At 42.9% G+C, this 14,073-nt stretch overlaps 1 protein-coding gene across 1 annotated transcript in view; it reads right to left on the reverse strand.

The window, feature by feature from the left end:
* BRF1 (BRF1 RNA polymerase III transcription initiation factor subunit) overlaps positions 1-14,073 on the reverse strand; it is a 172,412-nt gene that overhangs the window by 47,910 nt on the left and 110,429 nt on the right. The window contains exon 12 of the mRNA XM_005417931.3: positions 135-196. Coding sequence (XP_005417988.1) covers positions 135-196 — 62 coding nt within the window. The remainder of the gene's footprint in view (positions 1-134; positions 197-14,073) is intronic.

The raw sequence follows: 14,073 nt of genomic DNA on the forward strand, positions 1-14,073 counted from the left end.
TTGCTCAAACCTCTCTATAGATCAGAGAGAAGAGGCAGTTGTAGAGAGGATAAACCAGGTTAAGAACCATTTTGTCTTTCCCAGTTATCCAGCCAACCAGGATAAGAGACACCAGGGACAGCAGGACACCTTACCCGATCTATTTCATTGTCGTCGATTCCACTCAGATCTAATTCTCCATCCCCTGTGTTCTCACCTGGAGAAAAGAACACATTTTAATCAGCCCATATGTTTGTCCAATACCTATTGCAACTGAAGTTCTGCAGTAATGCAACACTTCAGGACTGTCCTTCAGAGATTTGCATCCTTCTGCCTTCATCTGGGAGGTTTAATGTGTTGCTGAGTATTTTCACTGCAGAACTTCATGCATAGAAATTCATTGGATTGAATTAAAATTCAGGAACCAGCACAGTCTTCATCAGTACTAAAAATCTGCCAGAGACTTCCAGTCATCTTTTTTTTCACCCATTTTAATCTTTCATCATAACAAAAATTTCTCTGTTAGAGCATATAGGTCAGTAATTTATCTGTAAATTATGACTTAGAAAATATTTTCTATTTTCAGGGAAGCAGCACAGACCACTGCTGACAGTTACACCACGGCTTTCTTCTTGACTCTCTATAATTACAATTTCACTGCAATTTTGCTAGTTTGGTAGTTATTAAGACTTCTGAAAACAAATTTTCAAATATTCCATCCATTAAAAAGCATAACAGCACAGAACTGAGGCTTAATTTGGGACTGGAACAGCATACAGCTGCAAAACCTGATTTTCCACATCACATTAAAGAACTATAGTAATACACTATTAGTGTAGTCCAGGTAAAGAAGAAAACAAATTATTTAACAAAGACTTATGCTGGGGAATGAAGCAATCTTCTTGGTCATCTCCATTACATCTAATAAAGATCAAACAAGAGATGACCTCACCAGTTCACTTGCAGAAAAATATAAACAAATTAAGTTTCAACAATCAACAATAACAAATTAAAACCGAAGTGGTGCAAAACAGCTTGGCTTGTTCACAGCTCCCACTCCCCAGTACTGGGGATGTGCCTCCCCACAAATCAAGATCTTTGATGGATTTATTCCCCAGCCTGGTGCTCCTGCACAGTGCTGGACCAGCAGAGGGTGATGCCAGGATCCAGTGGCAGATCATAGCAACCAAATGGTAAAGTCAAGCAAAGCTTGGAATTAAAAGCATTCCCAGAAGATAAAGCAATAATCTGCTTGGCAAAAGTCGGGTTTAAACCAGAAGCCTGAAGTATGTGAAATAACAGGGCTGGGAATCCAACCAAAACACCTGGTTAGAAATAAAGTCTGAGCTCCCTGAGGGGGTGCAAAGGGCTGTTCAACCCAACAGACATCCCCTGGGATCAGCCACTGAGCACTCACAAATGTCTTTTCAAAATCCACCCTGAACAACCAACAGAAAGTTTTATACTTTCCACCCCAAGCCACAAGCAAAAGGGGTTTTAACCCCCCAAAAATGTCCCATCACAAGGAACAGCACAGAACCACAGAATGGTTTGAGGTGGAAGGGACCTTAAAGATCATCCCCTTCCAACTCCCAGCCATGGGCAGGGACACCTTCCACCAGAGCAGGTTGCTCAAAGCCCCGTCCAACCTGGCTTTGAACACTTCCAGGAGTGGGGCATCCTCGGTTTCTCCAGGCAGCATATTCCAGTGTCTCACCATCCTCACAGTAAACAATTTCTTTTTAATATCCAATCTAAACCTTCTATCAGTTTGAAGTCGTTCCCCATTGTCCAGTCACTCCATGCCCTTGTAAAAGGTCCCTCTCCAGCTCTTTTGTAGCTCTTTAAGGTACTGAAAGGCTGGAGATGGGTCACCCTGAAGCCTTCTCTTCTCCAGGCTCAACAATTTCAGTTTTCTCAGCCCTTCCTCACAGCAGAGCTGCTCCAGCCCTCTGTAACACTATGGTTTGATTTTTTTCCTGAGATTGTCTCATAAAAGTAATGTCAAGTTTACCAGCTCAGATAATGTGGTGCTAATTTGACCAAAAAAGCTTTAAAGAACATTTCTCACTGTCGTTACATTTATAAATCAATTGCATTAGTCCCAGGCACCAGATTTACTTTACAACCCTTTTTCCCCAAAATACTTTAGAAGTGCAGAAGATTTTATAATAACTACATAATTGATCAGCACATATGCTTTTCTTCTGCTCTGATCTCTGCACAGTGCAGTAAGAGCAGAACTTTCTGCACCAGTGCCAGCAGCTCCTCATGCAGGAGGAGCTCCCAGCCAGGCAGGGATGCACCCAAGGACATGGCCCTGGCTTGAGGATGGGGAGGAAAAACGAGGTGACAAAATACATCCTGGTGGTTTGCTGCCTTTTTAATGCAACTGACTGACATTTTTTTAGCAAAGCATAATCATTCAAAGCATGGAGAGGAGTCACCCAAGGAAGGGCAGGGTGTTCTTCAAGACAGTACTGTACATCTCTCCTCCTGGAACCGAGACAGAAACAGCCAGTGAGCAAAATGGCTGAATTTTCACTAAGGAAAGGAGGAAATACTGTAGTCCACTGCCTGAGAAACCTTCCCAGGAGCTGGTCTACCTGGGTGCAAGAAATGTTCCATCACATAAAATAAAACAGCTCAACAGCAGAATGCAAGGGGAGTCCAGACCAGGATAACCTGGCTCCTAGGTTGGAAGGAGTTTGTACAAAAATGGGACTTCAACTGGGTCCCCCATATTCTGGGTAGCACTTTAACCACCAAGTTGTAGGACAGAATGGAGGATGGCCTCCACCTTCATTGCATTATCTACCCCTTGTTTCCCCAAGGGTTTTTTTGGGAGAAAAAACACAAATTTTCAATTTGGTTTACCTGCACAAATAAAGGATTTCTTTTTCTTCACTATTCATTGTACCAGATAAACTAAACTGGCCACTATCTATAAAGGCTTGGAATTATAGACAGAGAAAAATGGAGCCAATCTTGAAAATCACCAGTGAGTTCTGAAAATCACAGGTTACAAAACCAAAACTTGGAAGCGGTGATGGACATACTCACTGTTCAACTTTACATAAATTGATCCCAATATTTATTGTAGTAAAAACTGCCAAAGCATCTTAAAAACAATAAAAGTATCCCACTGAAATCAAACTGCCACTGTTTTTCATCATTATACACCTTGCTCCTCCTATACCCTGCTATATTTTTGGATCAGAGGTTTAAAATTTAATATGTCACAGTACAGTAGGTGCCTGTTTTCTTACACAGCCCTAACATGCCAGACTGAAAACGATGCAATTTCAGGCACCATGAACAATTTCACTTGTCATTTTAAATATAACTTGTTACTGAATTAGGTGCCAGTTTTTCTCATTGGATCAATTAGCAACAGGGACAGAAAACTCATTCTCCAACTGTTAAATTGCAGAGAAGAATCCAGAAGTAAGTTACACGTAATAAGCATTTCTTAGACCCCCGTAACAGCAGCAGAGGGAGTAATTGCAGGATATCCCTCTGCCTGCAAATCTTCCTTTTTCCTGCCATGGCGATAGGCATTCATTAAATGGGTTTTTCAGAAGCCAAGGTGCCTTCAAATCCCTAGTTTAATGCTTTCACTGAGAAAAAAAAATACATGTTTCATTACAGAATGCCAATTCAAACTAAAACACATCCATTTTGGCATGAAAATTTCCATGGCAATCGTTTCCAACAGGAGTAGACCCTACCAGCCACAAATATCTGTCTGCTCGATGCTACATGGCTCACTGCAGGGCATGGAAAGCAAACCCATTGCTTTTTTATATACCAGAAAGATCTTCCTAGCTGCTAAACTTTTCAAAGTGATTTCTAAATTATCATTTTCTCTTTTAATAAAAGGGTCGAAATGAAATGTTCGACGAAATAAAAACACAGATGTGGCCAACATCTGGTCCAGCCTCTTAAGAGCTTATTTAAAAGCAGAAGCATCACGTGGCACAGCTCTGAGACATCGTGGATTTCTTCTGTTAAGAAAAACAACCACTTTACTGCAGGGCACAGGCAAAAAATAAGTTGGGCATTAAGAACAACAACACTCCTCCCCGTCCCTCCAAATCCAGTTGTTAAATGAAAGGATCACCAGGAAGAGCTTAGAGCAAGGACCAGCTACTCCATCCTCACCCAATAGCTCTGTAGCAAGTGGAGGAGGACAGGCACTTCAAGAGCTTTCCATCAAGGTACTGAATCAGCACATTCATATTACCTAAAACCATGAATCATCCAGCCAGCTCCCCAAAAATTTAAAAATAAACTCTCCCCACAGCCCTCCCTTTACAGCCTTCTAACATCTTTCCAACCAATTCCAGTAGACATGAGGGCTACAATCAGACACTGGGGATTAGGTTTGTAAACCTGTAAGATTATTTACTGTTCTTGTCATTACTAAATACCCACTAAATAATCTTTTAACACACCCTCTGCCCCTCTCCCTACCTCTGTGCAGCCAGTTAAATGTATACATAGTGCACTATTATGGGGATTTATTACAGAAGAATCATTCCACCCGATATATTTTAAATCCCACATTTTTAAAAACAGCCACGTGAAGAATATGTTTTTCTGTTTCTATTACAGGAGGCAGAACTATTTATTGCTCTGCCCAGATAAGAGGATTTCCTTACAGACAGAAATGGAGGCTGAACACTTCCCAGGAAATCCTCTAGAGCAGATATAATAGAAAGGCACTTGGTCCTCTGGTCCTATGGAGCAAATACATCCTTCACCACAACATTTCACAGCAAGGAGTTTAAACAAAGAACCTTTCCACCTATTTGGCACAAAACCAGACACTAAGCATGTCCAGTATTCAAGAAATACTTTGGGGCTAGAGCACAACAAAATCTGAAAAGAGTTGGGAGATGCACTTTCAGCGACAAAAATCCTTATGCAACAAACCAAACAACCTGAGCCTGGGGCAGCAGAAACACTGGGATTGATTGCTGCTCTCCAGGGAAGGATTAAATCCAATGGGAGCCACAAAAAGCTCCCACAGACCATCAGAGAGACCCAGTGGGCAGAAATGCTTTAACATCTCAAATTGATGAGCGATGCCGGTGCCACTTCGGGGAGCTGCAACGAGTGCGAAGGGAAGGCGACGACTTAGAGTCAAAAAAGGCACTGCACAACCACGCCAGGATTTAATTGATTGGCTGATCAGAGGGGACACAAACCCATCTGGAGGGGGAGATAACTGATTTACCAGAGGGGGTGAAAGGAGCAGGCAGTAAGGGTGGGTATCCGGGAGGGGAGCGGCGCCGGGCAGACACAGCGCCGTGGTGATGGCGCTGCAGGGACCAGGCAGGGAAGAGAAATGGATGCAAAAATGCTGCAGCAGCAACAGCAGCAGCACAGGATGAAGTACAAGGATCAGTGGGTGTGCAAATAAACACACCACACATCAAGCCATGAGCAGAGTCTGCAGGGCCATAAGAGCAGAGAACACAGTGAGTTTCACTAACACAGGGCAGGAGCCTCGCTCCAGAGCAGGCTGGGAGGTAATCCTGGCTGGTTTAAGCTGTTGCCAACCCCATTGCTCCAGGTAAAGTGTCTCTTTGTGCAATCCCAGCCCGCCCTGAGATGCTCCCATCCCACAGCATGCACCCTGCAGCTGCCAAGGGCTCCACTTCCCCCAGCTCACCTTCAGCAGTGCAATCATGCACTGTAACAGAAGAAGTATTCCACAAAAACAAAACATTAGGGCAGAACAAAATTAAATGCACTTGCTGACGAAATAAGGTCACAAAACACGATGTGTATGCTTGTATTTAGGAGAAAATGTTTTTTACTTTATTGTACCTGGAGCCACCTTGAAAATTACAGCCTACTCCTTCACAGTGCCAAATCACAGTGCCAGGATTTAGGTCTGGCGGTGTACGGAGCACACGAGGCCACGCACACAGCATAAAGATAAATGAAGTCTGTCACTTTATTATTTCCTTCTGCCAAGGCAAGGTTAAGGGGTCCTCTCCAGCCAAAGCCAAGTTTCCAGCCTGCTAGTTCCTCAGAGAAAGCAAACACATCACACCACACAGAGTGAGGCCCCATCTTCCCAGAAACATTCCTTCCTGCCGAGGGCTGGTGGGAAGCGCTGCCGGCCGGCACCGGGCTGCCCAGCACTGCCCACAGGCCAGCTCCTCACCCTGGGACTGTGAGAAGTGTGGAGGCAAAGCCCAAAGTGGTGCAAATGAAGGGCAAAGAGGGAAAAGGCAGAATTTTAAAAAGGCGTAATTAAAAAAAAAGAAATTCCACATATTCTGCTATTGCAGCTGTGCAAGGTCAGCCTGTATAAAAGCTGGGATGTACAAGCTCATCAGCTATTTCCTCACTCCTGTCTACTGAAAATAGTATTTTCTCACAAAGCACAGCAGTGTAACAGCCAGGGCCAGGGCACTGCATCGGGCTCATCTGCTGTAGGCAAAAGATTTTCCTACAATACTGGGCCTAAATGCAGCACAGAACTAGAAACCCATCCTTATTAAGTGCCTGCTTCCATTTCCCCACACTGAGACTCAAGCTGCAGATCTCTGTCTGTCCTGCACAGCTGAGTGACACCCGACAGCCTTTCTCCATCAGCCACCTTCCTATGGTGGTCTCAGAACCATTACCCCGTCACAGGAACGGAATTTCAGATTTCTGTGCTTAATGATATATGGGAATAAATTATGAGAAAAGCTTTTTCCTGCAATCAATCACTCTCACAGAACTTTTATCACATAGTGAACATATTTTTTATAAATTAAATTTCAATTTTGAAAAAAAAAAAAAACACCTAACCACCAACCCTGCTGCGTTCCTGAGAGCACATCCATACTGAAACAAATGCTATTGTTTCACTTCATAGTCCATGGAGGACTAACCAAACCACATCCTCATATTTAATATCCAGTTAGAGGTTATACCACTCATCTAACAGACATGGAAATTTGTTAACCAAACTTAATGCTTCAGAGAAACAGTTAATCTCTCCATTCTTTCCAGAAATCCTCCCTGCAATATATATTTCTTCAAAGCAGGTAGTACAAAACCAGTCCAGCAATAAACAAAACCCTTCTGATTCTGAAGAATTTTCTTTGAAAAGGTAAGCTCATGCTCATTGAACTACATAGCAACATAAAAAGCCCTTAAGAAAAAAACCCTTTCAACCTCCCAAAAAATAAATACAGCTGAAAATTAGGCTTTTGAACAGAAGCACATCTTGACACTGTCCTCAAAACCAGCAGCAGATGTTCTTCTTCTGGAATAACGTTCACGTTGCCCCAACACCTTTGGAAAACAATGAAAAAGAGCATGGTTTATGCAACCTACTTGCTGCAACCTGCCGTTCTCTTCTGATCTCACAACCCCGCTGCCATGACTGAGGGCTCAGGGAACAGCTGCTCTGAACAGCACCAAAAGAGTTATCTTTTGCTGATGGAACCAATAACCAGTAATCAAACTGACCAATATTCACCAGGAAACAGACTACCTAAGTACCACAAATGACATTTTTCTGTGTCAAACCCTGGAAACTGTAACGGCTCCCATGCACAGACACAAGTCTTCTCCAGCCTGTGATTTCTGCACCCAGCAGTGCCAAGACTGACCATGGCACTAGTGCCTAAGTGCCAGACACTCATACCTCAGCCTACATTCATACAGCCACCCCCTCCTGCCTGAACAGTTATGGGCTTTAAACTTTTTGAAGTGAAAACTATAAAGACAGATTTCCCCTGCTTACTGTGCTTTTCCAGCCGATCACCAATTCCCTGCTGTATTTTCCTCCTTTGCCTTTTATGCTGTTCTTGGCACCTTTTCTCCCCTTTCCCTTCCCCCAGCCTTCTTTTTTTTTTTTGGTGCCTTCTGGCCTGTATTTTCTGCATTTTTTAAAAATCTGCGCAGGGGGATCCAAGAGTAACAGTTTATACAAAGGCAGAGACCAAGGAGAAGAACTGATGAGCATGTGAATCAGCTCCCCTCTGCAAACCCCACAAGGACAGAGGCGCTGCTGCTATCTCTGGCAGAGGGCAAGGGCAGCCCAACACCCCGGAGAGCCCACAGCAAAAGCAGCCAGGCTCACATCCCACTCCAGCTCGCTTTCCCCATCCTGACAGACCACTATGTAAAACAGCAAGAGCACTTTACACCCGAGCCAGGCACAAAGGGAACAGCTGGCTTCGTGTTTAAGTGCTGAAGCATCATTTCTGTAACTCGCCAGCTCTTGCTGCGGGCGCTAAATGCTCTGCTGCCCGTCCCTGCAAGCCCAGGGTCCTTGGCTGGCCAGCACTCAGCCACCCCAGCATATATGTCATTGAGAAGTAAATCTCCTCCTGTAACCCCCCCCAAAAAAATAAAATGCAATGGTGAGCTCTGCCCTACAGAGAACTTAAAAGCAAATCCTAGAATTTTGCTTGGACTATTATAGTTGTTTGTTTCTTTGGTTTTTTTTTTTTCTTTTTTAGTTGTGAATCAATTTCTGTTCCACCAAGAAAAAAATTTACATGTATACAGCCATAAAACTATAGAATATACACAACTTGATCTAGTGGGTTGGCAGCCCATGGCAGGGAGTTTGAGCTAGATGATCTTTAAGGTCCCTTCCAACACAAACTGCACCAAAGAGCTACTCCAGGTCAAAAATAGCCCACCAAAATAACTTGCCCAGCTGAGCAAGAAAGTGAAATGAGTTGAACTTTCCACTTATAACTTGCATCTAGTCACCCTTACCATCTCTTAGCAAAGGTGGGCTGATTTCTACCCCCTCCTTGGAGATTCACAGCTCATATATGGTAGATCTTGTGACAAGCTCAGCACCAGCCACCAGAAGTCACCCAGACCACAGAAATATTTCAGCAGAAAATTATTACCATTAATACAACACTAAAACATAGAGTACGAAATTATATATCCAAGTCTTTATTTAGAGGAAAAAAATCAATTTGTGGCCTGCCCATTTACCACACTGTCCAGGCGGGCTGAATGGTGAGAAGCTGTTAACTGAAAGAAAATTATTAGGTAAGAAATTTCTCATTTTGTTACCCAGCTTCTTCCTTCCTTCATTGCTAATGAGAAATAGCAAGCAGGGAATTACAGAGATGGGGAGAGGAAAGAGAAGATAAAAAATTATTCTTATTATTAAATAGAGCAACAGATAAGAGCAGAAGCTCCCCTATCAAAAGCAAGGTGGGAACCTGGCCCACAGGAAATCCTCTGAGGTGGATGGGGGCTGGACTCAGAGCAGGTACTAGGCAGAGTTCCACGTTGTCAGGACCATCAGAGACATGGAGCAGAGAGAAAGGACACATAAACCTGAATGGTTTGGTGATCAGGATCACCAGTTGGGGTTGACAAACATGGAAGTAGGAGATACTTGGTTTGAATTCTCAAAAGGTCAGCTACAGAAACGCAGATCTATGGTGAGAGCATCAGCCACTATGCAGCAGAGACCTGCAGCCAGCACAGACCGTATTTTAAAATAGGAATTACATAGTTGCACTGTTTCTTGTTAGATGAAGTGCTATCTTTTGTTCTCTGACCATGCCTAATGGCTGAGAAACATGTAGGTGATAAAGTATTTCTCTGTCTTGCTCTGGACCAAGCAGAGCTCTTGCAGGAGCCCTTTCCCAGACACCAAGGCAGTTTTGTGTCCGTTCAGACTACTATATACATGAAGCATATAAGGATGTCTGCAATCCAAAGTTTAGGCATTGTCTGCATGTCTCCAGGTGCCACTGGAGCACAGGAAGGTCCCTTGGTCACCTGGGCACAGCACAGGCTGCTGCAGACAGCTCAGCTCCTGCAGGAACTCCTGGGGAGGACAGGCATGGCCTCTGTCCCTCACCTCCTCCTCTCCCCTACATTTCAGTGACTGCAATGAACTTTTTCCCCAAGGCATAGCAGACAGAGGAGAAGGATTTTAACATTTTGCTTGCAGCAGCTCTGAGGCCTTGGCATTTGCACAGACTGATCCACAAGCACAGCACAATTAGCATGTGTACTCCATATGCTTGAGATCCATCTATCACAGCGCTGCAATGCCCTCTGACACTGCAACTCTCCAAAAGAAGAAAGTTGTGGAGAAGTTCCTGAAGAATAATTTGTCTTATCCTCCAGGAACAGTGGGAAAAGGCACTTTTGTGCATAGGAGGTTTTGGTGGAGCTGCAGAAATAACCTTTTCCCAACAAAGCCCAGCAGCACGATTCACCTATAAAGCACGGAGCTGGTTTCAAAACCAGCCTTTCAAGCTAATGGCTATCAGGAAGGCCAGCCATCTGCTTGTGCAACCTGTCCTTGTGATTAATCTCAACATCTGACTTGTATATAAAGTTTATATACTAACAGGGCTATACTTCATGTGTCATTTTAGCTAAGTTCTGCATTGCTGATTACAGTTTCTCCTCAATCTGGCCATCCTCTCCAGGTTACAGGCACACAAAGGACCCTGCTTAAATGCTGATTAGATGTACAGCAAAGCAAAGACTTTGGAAAGATTTTACTAAATCTCAAAAAATTAGTAAGCATTTCAAAGAGCTTACTGGAAAATATAAGTCCCACATCCACATGTAATTAATTCTTTATTTAAATATATTAGGCCTCTACTTAACATGGTGTTGCAGAGGCAGAAAGTAACAAATCATGTCTCAGTCTGGAAGGACTCATGGCTCTTTCTGCCATGCAGCCATTTGATTGTACAGTATATGGCATAGTATCAGAGTTGTTCTTCTTTAATTAACTGAATGATGATACCTTCTGGAGCTCAATCCAGGTCCTCCATAATACACAGCATTTTAGCACCCATTTTCAGGAACATGACTACATGTCCACAGCCCACTGGGAGAGAGTGATCTTCTTTCCTTGTATGAATTCATTTAAACACATTCAGCACCACAGGTAACTAATCTCTCTGAAATCAGGAAAGCTGATTTTGAATTAATGAAACCAGAGTTGTCTTCTGAAAATAAGTTCTGAATAACATTTTATAATTTCATTACAAAAACCCGCCAGATCACGATTTCAAATTCAGATCTACCATGCTCTTCTATGGAATAGACATTTATTTATATATTATTTCTTTTATTTCTTTAGGTAAGAATAGAGGGATTGTTCCTGATGATGGTTTTAACTAGGCAAATTCTTTCCACAGCAAACTTTAGCATCATGAACTGTGCAGTGAAATAAACCCAGGATAATGAGCTGACAGAAGGAACCAGTGAGGGAAGAGCTTGCAAGATGCACAGACAAAAGCCCTGTCTCCTGAAGGAGTAAGATTTTAAATCTTGCTAGCAAGATAAAGCAGAGAATACTAAAGTCCAGACAAAACACTCCCATGCAATTCCCTTCACGCCATCAAAACCAACATAAAAATCATTAAATGCTAAAACAAAGCCAAGCAAAGGAACATTTCTGTCAGCAACTGCCAAGTGAAATGAATGACCTGGGTTGAAAGCGTTTGCTGACGTAGCTACAAGTTGCCACAAAGGCTTGAGGGCTGTGGCAGCAAACTGGTTTGTGGAACAGCTCAAACCAGGGACCCAGGGGATGAAGCTGCAGCTTTGCCACTCAAGGGCCTTTTGGGAGCACCTCTCCCTCCAAACCGGGACTAACAGACCCAACATCAGGCCAGGTCACTATTTCAGGCAGCAAAGGGAAAGATCCCAGGAATTCTGGCATTTGCAGGTCAATGACAGCACCTTACAGCTCTGACCCCCCTGACAGGCACCAGTGGGGCTGTGCCAGGACCTTGGTACCCCAACATCACCCGGGGAAATCCAGCAAAGGAGCACCCAGAGGCTGTGCCAGAGGCACCAATCCCAACATCTGCAATCACTAAAGTTTAATTCTCAAGGTGTTTCTCAGCTGCTACCAAGAGACAATTTCATCACTGCAGTGACACTGCAATCAGCCAGCTTGGCTGACAGGAATGACACATCTACCAGCCATAAAAACCTACAGAATATGTTATTCTGCATTTTGCCCAAAAGGAGAGGACAGATTTGAACAATACAAGTCATATAAATCACGGCCTTAATTGTGCTGGCACTTAAAAAAAAAAAGAAGAAAATAAACAAGAACAACAATTTCAGGCTTTTGTGTTAATTTTAGATGTTACATTTTCCTTCACATTGTAGTAAAATCAACATTAGAAATCTTTGGATGCAGCAAAGAAAATGAGGAAACCTGCCAATTTTTGAAGAATCAACAATTAATATTATAGCAATTAATTCAGAAGAGTAACTACATGATATTGTAGGGTTCCCTGTGTGTTCTATCCAAGTGATTGCTTAAAAAAATTTTCAACAACAAAATAAAGTAAAAAATGTTCTATTTATTTTTTTTTCCTAAATTACCAGCATTGCAAACTCATGCTGGTATTTGAAAGTTAGTCTGAGCTCTCCTAGTTATACATCCTTATTATCATAAAGATTCCACAATTGGAAATTACTTTTCGTGATGCTTAAGCCAAAAAGAAAATAGCTCTATTGCATCTGCAGAACCAAAAGTAGTAAATTGTAATAAACATTCATCTTTGTCAGTGGCTCTGCAAACCAATCTGTTCAGCACGAAGGTGCCATTTTTACACAGTTGCTTTATTACTACATAATTATTGATGGATCAGCCAAGTGCTCTCTCAAGGAAGACCAATCTTAAAAACGACCTTGTTAAAAATTTAAGTGTAAACCCTGGGATAGAAACTAGCAGTTAGGTTTCATCTGATATAAACTTTTAAAGAGGAAAAAAAAATAAATTGGAGGGACAATTTTGAAAAATGCTACGTTTGAGGCAGGCATGAAATTGAAGCAGACAAGAAACTTTAATGTGATAGAAAGAAAGAATTGGGGACATCTGTACTGAGAATAAGCTGTAAGAAGCAAGAGGAATTATCAATCTAGTGATGTGCCAGCTCTCTGCATTTCAACTGCTTCACAGGCCATACCATAAAAATTGTTTGCAATGAAAGAAGTATGAAGCATCCCTAGATTTTATTGCTCCCAGTGATATTTCCCCCATTTATGTGTGTACACCAGTTGCAGCCTTTCAAGTACAACACTGTTCCATATTAGTACCTGTTTAAATTACCTGCCCACAAACATCGTTCCGTGTTCAAAATGCCTCACTATTAAATTTTCTGTTTCAGTCAAAGTACTTCAAGAGTTTCTATCAAGCTTTCAAAGGCAAGGAAGTTTCATGCAGGTTTTCTAAAAGTCAAGATAAAGCAATAAACTTTGAATTTAAAAGGAGGCTTTTTCAGGAGAGAATTCAGCATACCTTTTGAATTCCCTCCCCACCTTGTTAAACCAAACTTCTTCACCGCTCCCAGATTTCTAAATGTTGCATTTCAGGAGCTGAACTTCCCAGCATCAACCTTACTCTCTAAAAAGACCCTGAATGTAAAGTGACCTTGGGCAAGACCATACCTGAAATTGCTAATTCCAAGTCACTGACAGACTGTAACATTTTTCCGGCACTGGGACCCCAGCGCAAGCACAAATGCCACTCTCAGCCTCCAAAATACACGTTCTTTGCTGCTGCAAAGACATGCTCTGAAATGCTCCTCCAGCCCCAGCTGAACTGGGGGAGCTGGTTCATTCCTCCCTGACTCAGCCCTGTTCCCCTTCCTTCTGCTGCACCTGCCAAGGCGTCATTCCCTAACACACATCCATCAAAATAACCCTGCCATTCAAAAACCTGCACAAATCTGTGACATTTTTGACAGAGCTGGGTGAGGGAGGCAAGCACACGTGCACTGATGGCAGCAGACAGGAGGGGGATGAGCCAGTGGGGCAAGGAACTTCTTAACCTCAACCAACAGCACCCACAACATCCCAGCAAATCTGCTCTGCCTTAGACTGGGGCCAAATCCAAACAGTGCAGTATAAAACAGGGAAAGAACTTGGGACAGGAGCTTTGAGGTAGTCTTGCAGCAGCTACCAAGCCATGAGACACAAAAGAAGTGCTCCCACTAAGAGCAAAAAACTCTGGGTTGAAGTGAGAAGAGAGACTTCGTGGAAAAGCAACTTCTCACTGCAGTGTGTTTTATTTAATGGAAGCCACTGCCAGAATACAGTTCTGCCACC

This window comes from Geospiza fortis, unplaced genomic scaffold, assembly GCF_000277835.1.
Source record: "Geospiza fortis unplaced genomic scaffold, GeoFor_1.0 scaffold23, whole genome shotgun sequence".
In the NCBI taxonomy this organism is placed as follows: domain Eukaryota; kingdom Metazoa; phylum Chordata; class Aves; order Passeriformes; family Thraupidae; genus Geospiza; species Geospiza fortis.